The 19,135-nt window shown below is 47.4% G+C and overlaps 1 protein-coding gene across 1 annotated transcript; it reads left to right on the forward strand.

The window, feature by feature from the left end:
* The first annotated feature begins 134 nt into the window (after window positions 1-134).
* LOC138630050 (DDB1- and CUL4-associated factor 1-like) lies at window positions 135-16,860 on the forward strand. The gene is made up of 31 exons (XM_069714149.1): window positions 135-288; window positions 2,435-2,628; window positions 2,724-2,800; window positions 2,886-2,959; window positions 3,039-3,152; window positions 3,502-3,639; window positions 4,087-4,335; window positions 4,377-4,691; window positions 4,809-4,910; window positions 6,118-6,276; window positions 6,365-6,544; window positions 7,072-7,181; window positions 7,588-7,678; window positions 7,958-8,127; window positions 8,214-8,338; window positions 8,656-8,732; window positions 9,056-9,220; window positions 9,796-9,951; window positions 10,069-10,716; window positions 10,993-11,270; window positions 11,372-11,570; window positions 12,422-12,504; window positions 12,588-12,672; window positions 12,751-12,984; window positions 13,161-13,254; window positions 13,461-13,565; window positions 13,878-13,951; window positions 14,190-14,279; window positions 14,401-14,550; window positions 15,082-15,196; window positions 15,650-16,860. Exons 2-31 carry the CDS (start codon window positions 2,441-2,443, stop codon window positions 15,727-15,729), a joined length of 4,725 nt encoding a protein of 1,574 aa, XP_069570250.1. The 5' UTR covers window positions 135-288; window positions 2,435-2,440; the 3' UTR covers window positions 15,730-16,860.
* The last annotated feature ends 2,275 nt before the right edge of the window (window positions 16,861-19,135 follow it).

Genomic DNA, 19,135 nt, shown 5'->3' on the forward strand with positions numbered 1-19,135 from the left:
CATCTGTCGCACTGAACTGAAGACAATCTGGTTTGTGGAAGTTTTGAACTACAAGTCCCGTGAGCCGCGTCACAGTCGTGCGTCATCTAACAGCGACCGCCCTTCGATGACGCAGCTCTCGGCCGCCGGCAGAAGTTTGAAAAATAAACGTGAAACTTTTTCTTTGGTGAAACGTTTTGATCGTCGTCGCTGTTTCTTCTGTTTTCACGCGGAAAGTTGTTGAGAATTTTCTACGAAGGACGAGTTGAGCGCGAGGAGCGCGAGGCCGAGCGCGCGCACTAAACTCAGGTGAGGAACATCGGAGCGCGAGCTGCTAGCTGAAGCTGCTGGTGTCCGCGAGACATGAGGCGGACCGGGTGTCCGCGCGCTGCCGCCTCGCCCGGTCCCGACCCGGCTCCGGGGGGACTCTCCGGGACCCGAACTCAGCCGGAGCCTCCGCCGGAGGGAGGGGCGGGCAGTTAGCCGAGGGGAGCTAACTGTCAGCCCGTTAGCTGAGCTCCGGGAGCAGCGGAGGTCCCGAACCGGAGACCACCTGTTGCTCACCGGCTCACCGGCTCACCGGGTCACCGGGTCCGGGACGGAGGCCTCGGAGTCCGGCTGCTCTCTGACAGCTGACGGCCAGTGTTGGGCGGCAAAAAACCTGCACGAGGAAGAGATAACTTTAACTAAATACTCCTCCTTCTCCTCCTCCTCCTCCTCCTCCTTCTTCTCCTCCTCCTCCTCCTCCTCCTCCTCCTCCTTCTCCTCCTCCTCCTCCTTCTCCTCCTCCTCCTCCTCCTCCTCCTCCTTCTTCTCCTCCTCCTTCTCCTCCTCCTCCTCCTCCTCCTCCTTCTCTCAGTTTGATGTTGGTGTTTTACTTTGTTTACCCACCTGGTTGGAGGTAAACAACAACACTCCTGCGTGTCTGCGGCTCTTTAAAGATCTGAAGCTTCACTTTAGATTTTAGACCTGAAGTCGGAGAGAAATCTACCGGTGAGAGTTCACGGGAGGGAAGGAGAAACGGCCTCCTAACAGAAACCCTCCCAGATCCAGCTGTGGATGAACATCTGCCTGGAGGAGGGAGGAGAGAGGAGGAGGAGGGAGGAGAGAGGAGGGAGGAGGGAGGAGAGAGGAGGGAGGAGGGAGGAGAGAGGAGAGAGGAGGAGGAGGGAGGAGAGAGGAGAGGAGGGAGGAGGAGGAGAGAGGAGGGAGGAGGGAGGAGAGAGGAGAGAGGAGGGAGGGAGGAGAGAGAGGAGGGAGGAGAGAGGAGGGAGGAGAGAGGAGAGAGGAGGAGGAGGCAGAGAGGGAGGAGAGAGGAGGGAGGAGAGAGGAGGGAGGAGGGAGAGAGGAGAGGAGAGAGGAGGGAGGAGAGAGGAGGGAGGAGAGAGGAGAGAGAGGAGAGAGGAGCAGGAGGAGGAGGGAGAGAGGAGAGAGGAGGGAGGAGGCAGGAGAGAGGAGGGAGGAGAGAGGAGGGAGGAGAGAGGAGGGAGGAGAGGAGAGAGGAGGGAGGAGAGAGGAGGGAGAGAGAGGGAGGAGAGAGGAGGGAGGAGAGAGGAGGAGGAGGGAGGAGGCAGGAGAGAGGAGGGAGGAGAGAGGAGGGAGGAGAGAGGAGGGAGGAGAGGAGAGAGAGGAGGAGAGAGGAGGGAGGAGAGAGGAGGGAGGAGAGAGGAGAGAGGAGGGAGGAGGCAGGAGAGAGGAGGGAGGAGAGAGGAGGGAGGAGAGAGGAGGGAGGAGGCAGGAGAGAGGAGGGAGGAGAGAGGAGGGAGGAGAGAGGAGGGAGGAGGGAGGAGAGAGGAGGGAGGAGAGAGGAGGGAGGAGGGAGGAGAGAGGAGGGAGGAGAGAGGAGGGAGGAGAGAGGAGAGAGGAGGGAGGAGGGAGGAGAGAGGAGGGAGGGAGAGAGGAGGGAGGAGAGAGGAGAGAGAGGGAGGAGAGAGGAGGGAGGAGAGAGGAGGGAGGAGAGAGAGAGGGAGGGAGAGAGGAGGGAGGAGAGAGGGAGGGAGGAGAGAGGAGAGAGGAGGGAGGAGGGAGAGAGAGGAGGGAGGAGAGAGGAGGGAGGAGAGAGGAGAGAGGAGGGAGGAGGCAGGAGAGAGGAGGGAGAGAGAGAGGAGGGAGGAGAGAGGAGGGAGGAGGGAGGAGAGAGGAGAGGGAGAGAGAGGGAGAGAGGAGGGAGGAGGGGAGGAGAGAGAGAGAGAGGAGGGAGGAGAGAGGAGGGAGGAGGGAGGAGAGAGGAGAGAGGAGAGAGGAGAGAGGAGAGAGGAGAGCAGAGAAGGAAAAGAACAGCAGAGAGACACCACAGAGAAGGCGTGAAGATAATGACATGCAAAAGTGGCGTTTGGAGGCTTTTCCTCCAAGAAACTCTGGAAATGTGAACTGAATTCTCCAAATAACACGTTTTCTGAAAGATGAAAGCTTTAGCTGCACATGTTATTGAAAAGCTTTTGAAACTGTCCTCCAGGCAGCGATGTCTTCCTCTAATGACCAGCCGCCGCCGTCTTCGGCCTCGGCTGCTGCTGCTAATGCAGCCGTCGCAGCGGCGGCGCCGGCTGTAGCGGCGACCCGGGACGCCAAGGAGGAGGTGGTGGCGCTGCTGGACGAATGGGAAGGAACCCAGCGAGGAACCACAGAGCAGCTGGTGTCTGTTCTGACAAGGTGAGCTGTGATCTGATGTAAAAAAAATAATCAATTAATCAATAAAAAGGTTTCTTCAGAGTTTAATCTCTTTTCTGTGGTTTTTTTTCCTGCAGAATATCGAAGCTGATCGAGCGCGAGACTGAAGAATATCACAAAGCCGACCCCGACCCGTTCGACGACCGTCATCCAGGTTGATCTTGGTTGTGTTTTTGTTTAAACCTTTAAAAGCTTGCGTTTATTAAAACCTGTCGTTGAGGTTCTGTCTGTCTCTCCAGGACGGGCCGACCCAGACTGCACTCTGGGACAACTCCTCAAGAAGCTCCTCATGAACGACGACTTCACGAATGCAGTACGTTTATTTCAGTCCTGCAGGATCTGATCAGAAGGAGTCGGAGTGAATAAATCTGGTCTCTGATTTGTGTTCGCAGCTGTTGGACACGTACATATTGACCAGCAGAGAGCTGAACCTCAACACGGCGGCCTGTCGCCTGCTGCTGGACGTCATGCCGGGCCTGGAGACCACCGTCGTCTTCAAGGAGCGGGTAACAATATTTAACAATGATATAAATCACAGACTCCAGAGGTCGTCCATTGTTTAGGTGACCTGACAACAATCATGTCGGATTCTGTGGATTTTAAGGAAACTGAAAGCAGGTTTTTTTTACATTTTATTTTGCTGATATGTTTTATAATCTTGGAGTGCATTTCTTTTCCAGAGGAAATGATGTTTCATTTAACTTTCTGAAGTCTTCGAAAACTCTTAAAAAGCACTAAGTTTGTTTGCTCGAAGTCTCCAGAGTGTGTTTTGAAGAATAACTCATTCAAACCAGATTGAATATTGATCATCAAAACCAGAAGTGTGTTTCGTCCTCCGTGTCTCGTGCTCGACAGGAAGGTGTCGTTGAAAAGCTGTTCGGCTGGGCGCGAGAAGCCGAGCGGCCGCTGTGTGTCTACGCCACCGGCCTGCTGGCCAGAGCGCTCTGCGACCAGGAAGTGGTGGCGAGCTACCGAGAGGACAACGCTCAGCTGGTGGGTAATCGATAAGTTCAGAGAGAGTTCCTGAACGCAGCACGGTGATGCACACGGAGCAGCAGGAAGCAACGACCTCCATCAGGAAGTATTCAGAGTTCAACATCATCACCGAGTTCCTCACGTTAACGTGACCGCTGGCACGTCAACATTAGTGATGTTACCACGGAAACCTGAAACTGGAGCAGAGAAACAGCAGATTTTGGGGAGCGGAAAATCTTCAACTTGCCGACTTACAGCCGAGTGTTCCTGAGCCCATGCACTGATTTCCACGACAGAATCTGTGCTGATGTTGATCAGTTAGTCGAAACTGAATCCTTCCTCTTGAAGATTCTTTCTTCCTGCTGCTCCGTGTGCATCATCATGTCCTGACTGATTTTATTTAATGTCGGTGTGACTGAAATATTAAACCGGCCTCAGAGAATCTTCTGAAAACATGACTTGCAGGTACCGATTATGATCCGGCGCCTGCGTGAGCTGCAGATTAAAGAGGCCGCGACCCAGAATCGACCTCAGGACCTTCAGGTCGAAGCCGCCCAGACCTCCAGCGCCACAGCAGACAAGACGATGGGAGGAGAGGAGGAGGTGTGCAGCAGCTCTCCGCTGGTCAACCGCGGCTGCGACGCCCGGCGACTTCCTCTTTACCAAACGAGTCTGGACGCCGTCTCCAGGACGACGGAGAACGGAGGGGAGGGAGGAGGAGGAGGAGGAGGAGGGGGGGGAGGACACGGGCAGTAAAGGAGAACGGGAGGAAGGTGACGCAGAAGCTCAACTTTACCACCTCCTCCAGCAGGATGGAGGAGGAGGAGGAGGAGGAGAAGGAGGAGGAGAAGAAGGAGGGGGAGGAGAAGGAGGAGAAGGAGGAGGAGAAGGAGGAGGAGGAGGAGAAGGAGGAGGAGAGGGCCAAAGGCAGCCAACAGGCGTCCAGAAGCACCTGGTCTGAGATGAGCTCCATGGTGATCGGCACCGACTACTCCCTCTCTCCGCTGAGCTCGGCCATGGAGCAGAGGCTCATCCTGCAGTACCTGACGCCGCTGGGAGACTGCCAGGAGGTCAGAGTTCAGATACCAACACCTGTCTTCTCATCTGGAAAATCAATCGGACACATTTTCTTACAACACACCGAATTAAAAAGTCCTGATGATGCAACGTTTCTGTTTCCTCTGCAGCTGCTGGCGGTTTTCATGCAGCTGGACACGCGCTCGCTGCTGATGAACTACATCGACGTCCGGACGACCAGGAACGTCCAGCTCACCTTCGACGCCCTGCTGGTGACACGGCAGCTTTTACTGTCTTCAAAAACATCGCAGAGAAAATATCCATCGTATTTATAGAATAACGAGCACAGCCATGTTGTTAACAGATTTCAAGTCCAGTTAGTTCATTATTCAGGTTATTGACTATAAACTTTTTTATATTCTATAACAAAAAGAAACCACCTTATAAAATACTGTTGAATAAATCTGCTCCAGAGCCGATATAAGAGCGATATAAAATGATTGTTAAAAGTTCATTTACATCCGTTACCAGGTGTGAAACAAGCTTTATTTTTTCATTTACAAATCTAATTATTGTATTTATTGATTATATTGCTGCTCATATTTTTGGGTCGTTGGCTAAAAAAATTTGCCAAAACATTTTACTGAGCTGAAGGTGACGTCTTTATTTGTTCAATTAAAACTCTTAAAATCCCTAAAGATGTAAATCATTTATCCTTATAAAGATAAATGATTAAAACAAAGCAGAACATCCTCAATTTTTTTTGTTTTTATATTTGGTATTTATTTCACTTATTATTTTTCGCAACTAATCGTTTATAAAAAATAGTTGCAGATTATTTTTGACTGGTGGATTAATGGACTAATTGTTTAATCTTTAATAGTATTTTATCCGATTAAATGTTTAGTTGAGCCTTTCAGCAGTCTGGTTGCTGTTCAGTCCAGGTTTCCATGGAGACGCTCGGCTCCCCCCTGCAGACCAAGTTGTCTGCGTGAGAGAGATAATCCGAACCTTTGAGGGTGGAGGTCTGCTGATACAAACTTCACTCCTCAAAATGCTGCAACTGTGTTCACAGTTTTTAATGTGGCACGCAAATATTTTAAACAAAAAATGTTCAGTTTCCTCAGAAAGAAGAGGAGGTTAGAAAACCTTTACAAACGTAAAGGTCTTGATTGACAGGCCTGTGCTGCAGTCAGGTTTCTGGTATAGGTGGGCGGGGCTTAGTCAGTCAGCTCCGCCCCAACTCGTCCAAATATGGTCACTTAAGGCCTCTTTCAATTTATTTAATGTTTGAGCACTGAACTCAAGTTTAAAATCTGATTTCTCATTTTCTGTCACAAGCTGCTTCTTATAGATTTTGAAGCTGCTGGTTTACAGAAATCTGCAACAAAAAAACAAAACGTACTCGTTAAATCTGCGTGGATTTGTTTTCTGTTTTCTGACGTTGTCTTAATAAAACCCTCTCCCGTGTCTCTGCAGTATCTGGCCTCGCTGCTGCTCTACAAGAAGTTCGCCTCGGAGTTCATCGCTCACGGAGGCGTGCAGAAGCTCTTGGAGGTCCCACGGCGCTCCATGGCGGCGATCGGCGTCTCCCTCTGCCTCTACTACGTGGCGTACAACCACGACGCCATGGAGCGGGTACGGAGACGCACACACAAACTCACAACACGGTCGGTCCGGGTGTTGGCGGGTTGGCGGGCAGACTCTCAGCTGTGTGTTTCTGCAGGTGTGTTCGCTGCCGGCCGGCGTCCTCCCCGACATGGTGTCCTACGCTCTGTTCCTGCTGGAGTCGTCTCACGCTTCAGGCGTCTGCCACGCCACCATGTTCTTCTCCATCTCCTTCTCCTGCCGGGCGGTGCTGCAGCTCTTCGACCGGCAGGACGGCCTGCGCCGGCTCGTCAACCTGGTCAGTCAGGAAGTGGACGGTGTGGAAAGGAGAAGCTGCACAGCAAAGATCAGCTCTGCAGAACAAATCTGTGGAGGAACTACTGGTCCTGGAGCTCCTGGAATATCATGCAATTATAAAAAGTCTCTTTCAGACATTAAAGTCGGGGGGTGGGATCAGTTTCTGGGCAGAGTCCTCAAATATCATGAAGTTTAGTTCAAATTTAACCTAAACTCCAGTTTAAAATGAGTCCAAAACAATTCATCGTTCATCATTGGTCTTACTTTACATCCTCTAAAGTTAAATTACTCTGAGAACCTGTTCAATGAGGCTTTGTGAGGTTAAATTTCCCTAAAATGTCCTTTCAGTTGGTCAAAGTGTTTCAGAAAACATCCTTGTGCCTCTCCGGACTTCTTAAAACGAGTCACTGATCAGATGTTTACGAGGTTTTGGAGCGACTGTGATCCACCGTGTCCGACGTAAACGTTGACAACGACTCCCCCCCTCCTCCTCCCTCCCTCTCTCTCCTCCCCTCCTCCCTCCTGCAGGTAAGCACTCTGGAAATCCTGAACACAGAGAACGAGGCGTCGGTGATGAGCGACGACCAGGTGTTCTCCAGCCGGCAGACGGCCAAACACACCTGTCTGGCTCTACGCAGGTAACACACACACACACACACACACACACACACACACACACACACACACACACACACACACACACACACACACACACACACACACACACACACACACACACACACACACACCAAGAGAAACCACACACACTTCACCTGCATCATCACATGAGAGGAAGCAGCTCCTGACTTTTGTTAATTTTGTTTTTAATAAGTTAAATGCTCATTGAATTTGAATTTCCTTTTAAAAGTTAAACAGTTTTCAGTTTTTCATCACGTCTGAAAGTCTTAAATCGTCCTCAATAAAACCTGCAGACACTCGTCAGTTTCCTCCTCACACATCTTCCCACCTGCTCGTTGTGTCCGCTGCTGTGTTGCCTTTAAAACTGTAATTACTGCTGATGAGCTGATGAGCTGATGACTGCAGGTACTTTGAGGCTCACCTGGTGGTGAAGACGGAGCAGGTGAAACAGTCTCTGCACACTTCAGACGTGGTTCCTCAGCAGCCGTTCTACAAGGTCAGCTTCCTGTTTCATTTACGTTGTCGTCACACGTTTCTCTTCTCTTCTTTGGGATTTCTGTGAGAAAAAAAACAGTTTGATTTTGCAGCAACTTTTCTAAACAACCGGGACACAATATGTGAAGATTTAAGTGTTGTTGTTTTTTTCTTTCGAAGTACAATTGCAAGTGGAGATAAAAAAAAAAAAACATTTTCTTGAACTGTTACTTAAAGATTAGTGGAATTGGGGTCCTCAAACAAACTACATGGTGTGTTTTAAATCTGTGTGTGTTTCCAGGCCTGCATGTACTCCAGAGAGCAGGTCATCGAGATGATGGAGTTCCTCATCGAGTCTGGACCTCCTCAGCTCTACTGGGAGCCCGTGGAGGTTTTCTACAAGCTGTCCTGCGTCCCTCTGATGCTGCAGCTCATTTCTACCGCCTGCGACTGGAGGACGTACAACGGCCGGTAAAAGACGAGCGCCGTTTCTGTTTTCTCCTGCTCGTCTTTGTGAGTTTGTACCGATGTCTTTGTGTGTGTGTTTGTGAGTCCAGGAGTGACACCGTGCGCTACGCCCTGGACATCCTGGCTATCCTCACCGTGGTTCCTAAAGTCCAGTTGGTGCTGGCCGACACCGTGAACGTTGTGGATGAAAACAGGTTGACCGTTTCCACCGTAGGTCAGTAAAACGTTATATTCTGCTTCATTTGACTTATTACAGTGTAATACCACCGAGGGCCACCAGGGGCAGGCGCCAATAGACTCCCATTGAAAAAGCATCAACTTCTTGACATTGGGACTCAAACACAGATATGTCGTCTGGTTTCATTGACATGCTTGAAGTGCGGTCAGGTTTCTGGTGTAAGTGGGCGGGGCATAAGTCAGTCAGACCCACCCCTCGCCTCCAGGCCCGGTACAGAGCGGTGGCGTCTGTCCGCCTGTGAGGTCAACTTCTGTTTAACTGAGCGGTTTTAAAGTCTCTCGTCTCCGCTGCAGGTATGAGCATCATTCTGGGCGTCGCGGAGGGCGAAGTGTTCATCAACGACGCCGAGATCCAGAAGTCGGCGCTGCAAGTAAGAGAGACGGGTTTTACTCGATGATGTTTGTGAGCTGCACCGGTAGCCATGGCAACGTCAGGCGAGCCTGTCGGTGTGCCACGTCGTATCATTGTTGTAATTTTCAGTACGAAAAAAAGTGGAGATGTTTGGCAACATTCGGACATGTTGGTGTGATGACATCACTGCACTGTAACGGTGTGACCTCACTGTATATAAAAGTGGACGTAGTTTATTGTGAAATTTGTCATCCACGCTTCCTGTTTCCGACGTCTCTTAAAGGAACGTGACACTTTCATCAGCTCCTTCTCCGTCATAACTTCACGCCTGTCCGTCCTCAGGTGATCACAAACTGCGTGTGCGCTCCGGACCAGAGCTTGAACACCGCCGGTGCGTTCGCTGTCGCCCCGCTCCGGACCCCCCTCCACCTGCAGCAGGCCGCCGCCCCCCACGGCAGGGTGCTGGCCCACATGTGGCAGGTGGTGCAGAACAACAACGGGATAAAGGTGAGAACAGATGACGAGCAGCGTTTTTATTGGAACTCAACCAGCGAGAAATCACAAAGGATTTCTGTCTGTAAAGATGCAGAAGGTTTTTTATTTTCAACTGGTTAGACGATTAAAAATTGCTCTGACTTCCTGTTTGTCAAAGGACAGATTTTAAAATCCTTAAACTCGTCTGTAAAGCGCTGAACTGTCTGAGGCCTGAAAGCTTCTCTGATTTATTAGTTATGAATCTTCCTCATCCAGGAAATCACAATATTTAACGCAAAGTCAAGTTTGTCAAGTCAAGTATTTGCAGCAGCTTGCAATTTTGCTAAATTCCCTTGTCCCTCCGGTCCCTCCGGTCCCTCTCGTCCCTCTCGTCCCTCTCATCCCTCTGGTCCCTCCGGTCCCTCCGGTCCCTCTCGTCCCTCTCGTCCCTCCGGTCCCTCTCGTCCCTCTCATCCCTCCGGTCCCTCTCGTCCCTCTCGTCTCTCTCATCCCTCCGGTCCCTCTCGTCCCTCTGGTCTCTCTCGTCCCTCTCGTCCCTCCGGTCCCTCTCGTCTCTCTCGTCCCTCTTGTCCCTCGGTCCCCTTTAGGTGCTCCTGTCTCTGCTGTCGGTGAAGATGCCGATCACAGACGCGGACCTGATCCGCGCTCTGGCCTGCAAGTCTCTGGTCGGACTCTCTCGCAGCTCCGCGATCCGTCAGATCATCAGCAAGCTGCCGCTCTTCAGCAGCGGACACATCCAGCAGGTTTTGAACAGACCTCTTAAATACTTTAATAAATATTATCCAATCAGGATCACAGAGATCACACTAATACACGCACATCCAACCCCGCGTGCTGTTTTTGTTGTGTTTGTTTGTCAGCTGATGAAGGAGCCGCTGCTGCAGGACAAACGAAGCGAACACGTGCGTTTCTGCCGCTACGCCGTGGAGCTGACGGAGCGCGTCTCCGGGAAGCCGCTCCTCGTCGGCACCGACGTGTCGCTGGCCCGCCTGCAGAGGGCCAACGTGGTCGCCCAGTCACGCATCACCTTCTCCGAGAAGGAGCTCCTGGTGCTCATCAGGAACCACCTGGCGGCCAAAGGGCTCCACGACACGGCCAGCCTGCTGGTCAAAGAGGCCAACCTGCCCGTCGCGTCCGTGTGTCCCAGCTCCTCCTCCTCCTGCCTGACCCCGCCCTCCTCCTCCTCCTTCTCCTCGGCCTCCCGCAGCTGCAGGTTAGCCGGCGGGATCTCGGCTCGTGTCGTCGGCCACGTCGGAATCTCTCCGCTGTCCTCGGCCGTCGTAGCTTCTCCCTCTTCCTCCCGGGCCCTCCTCCCTCCTCATCCTCCGTGCTCCTCCGCCTCTACCTCGGCCTTCACGCCTCCTCATCCTCACCCTGCAGCTCTCGCACAGAGCTCGCACCCGGTCGGACGGATTCTCTTCTCGCGGGAACGACCGGCGACCAACTGCAACTCAGGGAAAAGACTTCGGGCGCTGAAGCAGAAGTCGGACCACGGAGCGTTCATCCAGGTCATTATTCACAAATATGATTTCACTCCTCGTCATCACAAATGATCAGAAGCAGGTTTTATATTCACTGAATCATTACAGTCCTCCAACAAACAAAAATCTTAAAACACAAATAACATAATAATAAAACATATTTTAAATATAAAAACAAGAAATAAGCAATGAATAAATATATAATGAAGGATAAAAGAGTTCACCGCTGGATGTACTGAATATTATTAAATCAAATGAATAACATGTAGTTTACCTCTTCATCTTCATCTTCATCTTCGTCAGACTCCGGCCATGAAGAAGCAGCTGGACGGCCACCTCCCCTCCCCCCCCACCCTGGACAGCATCATCACGGAGTACCTGCGGGAGCAGCACGCCCGCTGCCCCAACCCCGTCACCACCTGCCCCCCCTTCTCCCTGTTCACCCCCCACCGCTGCCCCGAGCCCAAACAGAGGCGCCAGGCTCCGTCCAACTTCACCGCCCGTCTGGGCAGCAGGGTGCTCTACCCCAAGTACGGAGGCGTGGACCGGGGGGGCCTGGACCGCCACCTGATCTTCAGCAGGTAACCGCCACGCCCACCTGTGGAGCAAAAAAACATCTTCTGAGGAAGTCCAAACCATCACTTCTCCCTCCACTTCCTGTTGTTGTCCCCCCCCCATCCAGGTTCCGCCCCATGTCCGTCCTCCACGAGGGCGACGAGGACGAGAGCAGCTTCACCTGCTGCGCCTTCTCGGCCTTCGAGCGCTTCCTGATGCTGGGAACCTGCTCCGGACACCTCAAGTTCTACAACGTGTTCTCCGGGGAGGAGGAGGCCAACTACACCTGCCACCAGTCCGCCATCACACACCTGCAGCCCTCCAGGGTACACACACACACACACACACACACACACACACACACACACACACACACACACACACACACACACACACACACACACACACACACACACACACACACACACACACACACACACACACACACACACACACACACACACACGCTCTCACACACACACACACACACACACACACACACACACACACACACACACACACACACACACACACACACACACGCACACACACACACGCTCTCACGCACACACACGCGCTCACACACACACACACACACACACACAAAGACACACGCTCACACACACACACACACACACACACACACACACACACACACACACACACACACACACACACACACACACACACACACACACAGGGGTTTTGTTTGTTACCATTTTGAAAAAGGAAAAGAATAAAGTAAATTAACTTAAAACCAGAAAAATTCAAAGAAAAAATGTACGAGAAGAAAATTGGAAAATCAGTTTTCATCCATTTTGTCCTGAGAGTTTTTCTGACTATCAGAAGAATATTAAACATAAATGTGTTTTCAGGACCCTGGACAGCGTCTGGTCTCTTATCTGGATACGATGGCTCAAAACTGAAGGGAATTGTTGTTTTAAAACCTTTTCCATTATAGTTTGGATTATTTCTCAGTATTACAGGAGTGATGAGCAGCTCCAGAACACGTGGAAGTGATTTACCTTTTCTTCTCCAACATGAAACTCTGCTGGGTTTCTGTTTAAAAAAAAAACACCTAATAAACTGGACCGTTCTATTCAAGTTTTTTTTTTTTTTAAACTTTTGTTTCATCTAAATGAAATAATTCTCATATGAAGACTTGTGTGTGTGTCAGGACGGGAAGCTGCTGCTGACCTCCGCCTCCTGGAGCGTCCCACTGTCGGCTCTCTGGAGAATGGACGGCGTCTTCAGTATGAAGTAAAACTCAGTCATGGTTTTTATTTCATTGACAGTTGATTAAGTGTGTTGTGGTTTTCTGATGCGTTTCCCGTCTCTCTCAGGAGCTCCTTCGTAGACGATCATTACGTAGAGTTCAGTAAACTCTCTCAGGACAGAGTCATCGGCACCGAGGACCAGGTGGCACACGTAGGTTACCCACAATCCTCTGCCACGACTCGCTGAACGTCCCCTCATGCGTCCAGTGATAAAATCGTCTCCCTGCAGATCTACGACATCCAGACGGGCCAGAAGACGCTGACCCTGAACGACCCCTCGCTGGCCAACATCTACAAGAGGAACTGCGCGACCTTCGACCCCACCGACAACCTGGTGCTGAATGACGGCGTGCTGTGGGACGTGCGGGCGTCTCGGGCGATCCACAAGTTCGACAAGTTCAACATGAACATCAGCGGCGTTTTCCATCCCAACGGGCTGGAGGTCATCATCAACACGGAGATCGTATCCTCGGAAGGGGCCGCTGGATTAGATGTTTACGGGGGTGTGCCCTCTAGTGGTCGTAGTGTTTATGACCGGAACGAAGGAGGAAGTCAGGTTATGTATTATAAAGAGTGACTGCCTTGTCCCTCGTTGTCCCTCGTTGTCCTGTTGTCTTGGTCCTTGACAGCTCCTCTCAGTGGGACCTGAGGACGTTCCACCTGCTGCACACCGTTCCCGCCCTCGACCAGTGCAGGCTGGTCTTCAACAGCAACGCCACCATCATGTATGGAGGTGTGTGTGTCTCCCTTATTAACACACTGAATCAATGCTGTGTGTGTGTGTGTGTGTGTGTGTGTGTGTGTGTGTGTGTGTGTGTGTGTGTGTGTGTGTGTGTGTGTGTGTGTGTGTGTGTGTGTGTGTGTGTGTGTGTGTGTGTGTGTCTCTGTGTGTCAGTGTGTGACACGTTATCCTCCGTCTCCTCCCGTTCTCGTGTCCAGCGATGCTGCAGGCCGTTGATGAGGACGATGTGATGGACCAGGCGATGAAGAGTCCATTCGGCTCCTCCTTCAGAACCTTTGATGCTACAGACTACAAGCCCATTGGTAGGCTCACTTCCTGTTTACTGCTGGCTCAAAGCCCATTGGTCAAAAAACGAGAGCAGATCAAAAAGTCCTGAAAGGTTCCTCCAAACGTTTGAATTCACCCTCGGACAGTTTTATAGCCCTCTTTAGTTTATATTTACAGCCATGAAGGATTTAAACTTCCTGTTTTTGTTTCCGTGTTGTTATTTTTGTTTATAAAACTCCTGGTTTCCCTTTGTTTTATTTTTTACGAGCCTCATTTGTTGGATTTCTGTAAATTTGATCGTCACTTTGACTTTATTATAAAACATATGTTTGTGTTGTTATTTTTAGCCACCATGGACGTGAAGAGGAACATCTTCGACCTGTGCACCGACTCCAAGGACTGCTACCTGGCTGTCATCGAGGTACGCCGCTTTAAACTCGTCAGGTTCAGTTTGGAAGAAAAGTTGACATGTTAAATGGAAACAGAAGACAAAAGCACATTTTAAAAGTAAAGAGTTATTTAGTCGTTTGATTCAGTCGGAGTGACGTCGACCTTAAAGTACCTTAAAAAAGGAGTTTAGTCTGATACAGGAGTGACCTTTAACCTTTAACCTTTAACCTCCTCCTTTAACAATCCAACGTTGTTGTTTCTCCTTCCAGAACGAGGACGCGGTAAGTTTGGACACGGTGTGTCGTCTCTACGAGGTGGGACGACACAAACTGGCCGAGGAGGGAGACGATGACGATCAGGTGACACACACACACACACACACACACACACACACACACACACACACACACACACACACATGAACGTTGTTTCGTTGAGATGTCGTTGTTTTGTTTTTTAATGCGTGTCGTGTCCTTCCAGGACGACGAAGATCAGGACGACGATGACTCCTCGGACGACGATGACGAGGACGAGGATGACGACATCGACCCGGACCTGCTCATCGAGGAACTGGCCGACGACCACGAGGTGGAGAACGAGGAGCGAGCCGAGTCGCCCACGGACGAAGGAGTACGAGACAGTCGGCTTCTGTTCTTCACATTTTATGAAACATTTTCATCATATTAAAATCATATTAATTAGTTTGATTTTGATTTCTTTAAAGAAATTTATGTCAATTTCCCTTCAAGTTAGAAAAAGAAATGAACAAAAGATTTATCATGATCATTTTTTGTTTTATTTGATTTTAAATTGAATTGAAAATCACCTTTTCTTCTGTTCAGTTCAACTCTGTTTTATAGATGATTATTAAGATAGTTTAGATGTAAACAATAAAGTTCATTGTAAGAAAATAATAACGAAACAAATATTAAAAATAAAAATGACGAAGAGGAGTAATTAAAATACAATAAATGATTAAATAGATTCAATTTTCACCATTAAAGCTGAATAATTAAAGGAAGGTTTTAGGTTCGAGATCTTCTGGTTTTTATGTGGAATAATGTGGAATAATATTTAATTTATAATGTGGAATAAAACTGCAGCTTTGCTTCCTGTAAAGTTTATTTTTTTATTTTTTTAATCGATCCATCTCTCCAACAGATCGCAGGTCTTCTCGGCAGCGACAATGACAGCACTGATGATGATGACGACGACGATGAGGATGATGCAGAGGGCTCGGACAACTCATGGAGGAGTGACCCTGAGAACCCGGACTGTGAGTAACTGCTGGTTCTACAGACGGCTTCAGTGAACAGCTGCTTCATGCACATCAGTTCAGTCTGCAGGACATCTTGGGAATGGTTTTAAACCGGCTTTAAGACTAGTATAGTTTCAGAATGGTTTTAAACCGGCTTTAAGACTAGTATAGTTTCAGAATGGTTTTAAACCGGCTTTAAGACTAGTATAGTTTCAGAATGGTTTTGGACTTGATTTTGTCTGTTTTTAAGACCGTTTCAAAATTGGTTTTAAGACTAGTTTTAAGTTCATGTCGCATTAGTTGAGAGAATTTTCTTCTTCTTAAACCCAAACAAACCAAACTGAGCAGCAAAATGTTCCGTGTGTGTGTGTGTGTGTGTGTGTGTGTGTGTGTGTGTGTGTGTGTGTGTGTGTGTGTGTGTGTGTGTGTGTGTGTGTGTGTGTGTGTGTGTGTGTGTGTGTGTGTGTGTAGATTTTTTTGATACGATGGACGATGACGACAGCCCGGAGGCTCAGTTAATCAGGTCTCTCCGTGACGGCTGGTCGCCCTGACGACGCTCCTCTTCTGACAACAGGAACCTCAACAGGGATTTATTGTTTTCTATTGAAACCATCGTTTCTCATTGAACCAGGCAAGTGGACTGTGACTCACACATCGATGTCCTGGATGATAACACACCAATCTGCAATATTCTGTCTATATATATATTTTTAAGAGAAATGACAGTGACGATGAATATTTCCCAAAGATCACAGGTCTCAGATGAGTTTCTTCTCCTTCTTGTTTCAGTAGAGAGTATTTATGACATATTTATGATGTTTTACCGGCTCTCTGCTTCTGCTGGAAGAAATGTTGTTCTGCTGAGAATCAGACATCTTCAAGTTTTGTTGGACAACTTTTTTTTCTCACTCCTGCGTTCTCTCACCGCAAGCTGGAAAACCACCAAAAGGAAATAAACTTATGTTTGTAGTTTCCACCTAAGGTTTTCTCAGAGATTAATTGTTTAGGTTTAATCTAAATGCCACAATAAAATAATTAATCTCTTAATTTCCTGAAGAACATATTTATTTCCACAGCAGTCTTCGAAACACTTTTTTTTTTTAAAGTTTTTTTATGTTTGAACGTAGCTCAGAGGCAAATATTTATATAAAAGCACAGATCAATGTGGCGCCACAGAAATAAGATGGATTTCTTTATTTTACATAAATAAAAACAATAAAGCAACAACCTTCATCAGGAAGTATTCAGAGTGTGGTCTCTTGATCAACATCATCACTGAGTTCGACTGCTGGTACGTGAACATTAGTGATGTCACCATGGAAACCTGGAACTGGAGCATAGCTTTAAAAACAGACATGATTCTGTAGTGGAAATCACTGCGTAGGCTCAGGAACACTTGGCTGTAAGTGGGCATGTTGACGATTTTCTTTTCCATAAATGATTTGCTTAAAATAGTTTCTCTGCTCCAGTTTCAGATCCACAGGTTCTTTTTCACATTTTTGCAATTTTACTGCAAAAAAAAAAAATTTAAATTTAAAACTCCACCAATTCCATCACAATTTTTGAGAAAAGCTGCTGCAAAATCAAATTGTTTTTAAATCAAAACAATCCCTTAAAAGTCACAACAGGATGTTAAAGCTCTAATATTTTTTTTTACGAACATGAATCCAGGTTGAGACTAACTTTAAAATGATCTGCAACCCACTCGGAGGATCAGGGATCATGTTTCTCCTCTTTATTAAAGATTATTTTGGTGCTGCTGTCGGATGAAAACTCTGGAAGTTTTAACTTTGTTTTTTGAAACTGAGCCCAAACTGGTGCTGCCTGAAAGGACAACACGTCAGTGTTATCTATTTACAACCTGAATTAATACTTAATAAACATTTTCAGCTTCTTGCAGCTGTTGAATCAACAGTTCTACAATAGATTGTATTGTTTGTAAATGTGTTTGAATTTTTGGAAATAGTTTGAGACAATAAGTCAGTTAATAAGATTTGATTTAATATTGAAAGACACATTTCTTTCATTTTAACTCTTGCTTTGTCTCTTAGTTCATTAAAGTCAGAGTCATGAGGTCAACGTGTTCTTTACTTTAAGATAAAGACACATAAGAAAGTTGAAATGTACATGTTGAAGAATGAAGGACTTTAGGAGGCTGTTCAGTTCAGCCGCCACTAGAGGTCACTGTTACACAAACGCATGACAGCGTTGTTATGTTTTCCTTCCATGTACTTCACACACACACACACACACACACACACACACACACACACACACACACACACACACACACACACACACAGACAGAGTGAACTCACCAAGGTCTCTTCACATTCAAACCGCAGTGACTCAAACAAAAACAACATCTCTTTTATTGCTCTCAGTGATGTTTTCACGACAAGTCTGACTGAAGTGTTTTTCTCTGAGAAACAATGACAGGAACCTTTTTCTGACTTCATTAGAAAATTAAAAAGTTTGTAGAGCAATTTAAAAATTAAGAAAATGACACGAGTATCTGGAGTACAAGCACGACTAACCAGAGCGTGTGCAGCAGAGGAGTTTAAGAGCTTAAGATCTAAAAAGTCGAGGCGACGTGATCGGGGTCAGAAAGAAAACCGAAAAATAAGAAGTGAAGTCAATTTTTTCTCCTTCTAGAAATCCAACAGTTAATTTAACTGTTAGGTTTTAAAATGTTGATCGACAATCTTTCAGTTTTAATTTGACTTTAAAATCTCAACTCAGAGTTGTAAATGTGACACAAAATTCTAATTGTTGGAATTCTCTGAAGTTATTTTCTTCTCTGGTTTAGTTTAGTTGTTTTTTTTATTCCAATTCAATAAAATGTTTTTAATGATTTCATGTGTATTTATAAAATGTAATTAAGATTGTTGTTATTTTCTTTGAGATTTTTTTGGATTCACACTCAAATAAAAAAAAAATTAAAATTTTGTATTTTTGACAGAATTCTTGTCTCTGATTGGCTGTTGCTGTTCAGGAAGCAGAGTTGTTATTATTTTGCTTTAAGTGAGAACCTTTTCAACAAATGGTTGTGACTTTCGTCGTCCACCCTCTTCTTCTCCCCATCCTCCTGTTTCTTCCTCTTTTTCACCGCCGGCCACCTTCGCTCCAACTGAATACAAAGATCTTCAAAGACGTTTCTTTTAAACTCTTTCAATCAGAGATCTTCTTCGTTCGTGGCATACCGAGGTCATCTTCAGTGTGAGACCTGTGGAAACATTATCAAAGGAACTTTTATAGGTTACTTGAAGTTGAACTGGTAGTATAAGAACTGGTTCAGCAATGGCAGTGAACCATTGATCTCTTCTTACCTGTCATTTTCTGTTCAGTCATTTCAGAAAAGCACAGGTGTGATTACTAACTTTATTTATTAATTTAGGTTATGTATTCATTAATGTCATTAAATTCACCCAAATTTCGTTCATCTGGGAGCAGCAAAATAAATAAAAACTTTCCTCTGTGCATTTGATAGTATTTATTTTAACTTTTAAGTTCAAACGTTTCCCCCGTTTTGTGGATGATGTGACAAACAGGTGTGAACTTTACCGTAAACCGGAAGTTCCCATGCTGCCATGTTTCCGGCGGGTTTGGTTGAGCTACGACTTGAATCCCGTTTGTTTCTTCTTCTTTTTTTTTTTAGCCCATATTTATTTATATTTTGGACATATAAGTAGGCCGAATTTATGATGTAGACTTCCTGTTTCGTATGAACGTGTGGATATGTTGACAGCTGTCCACGAATTACTTTGATAATGACGAAATCCTAAAAACGCGGTGACTCTCGGGTAAGTTCTGACGTCATCCAAAGGCGAGCGGGTTTAACGGCGTTTGACTGACAGCCGGGAGACAATGACGTCAGGAAGTGTAAGTCAACACCGAGTATTAAAACACGTCTTTTTGTGTCGTGTTTTGACATTTAATTGAATTTTCACTCCTATT

This window comes from Brachyistius frenatus, unplaced genomic scaffold, assembly GCF_029030835.1.
Source record: "Brachyistius frenatus isolate BFR_SWC_R1_liver_20210118 unplaced genomic scaffold, ASM2903083v1 Contig_126, whole genome shotgun sequence".
Lineage (NCBI taxonomy): Eukaryota > Metazoa > Chordata > Actinopteri > Embiotocidae > Brachyistius > Brachyistius frenatus.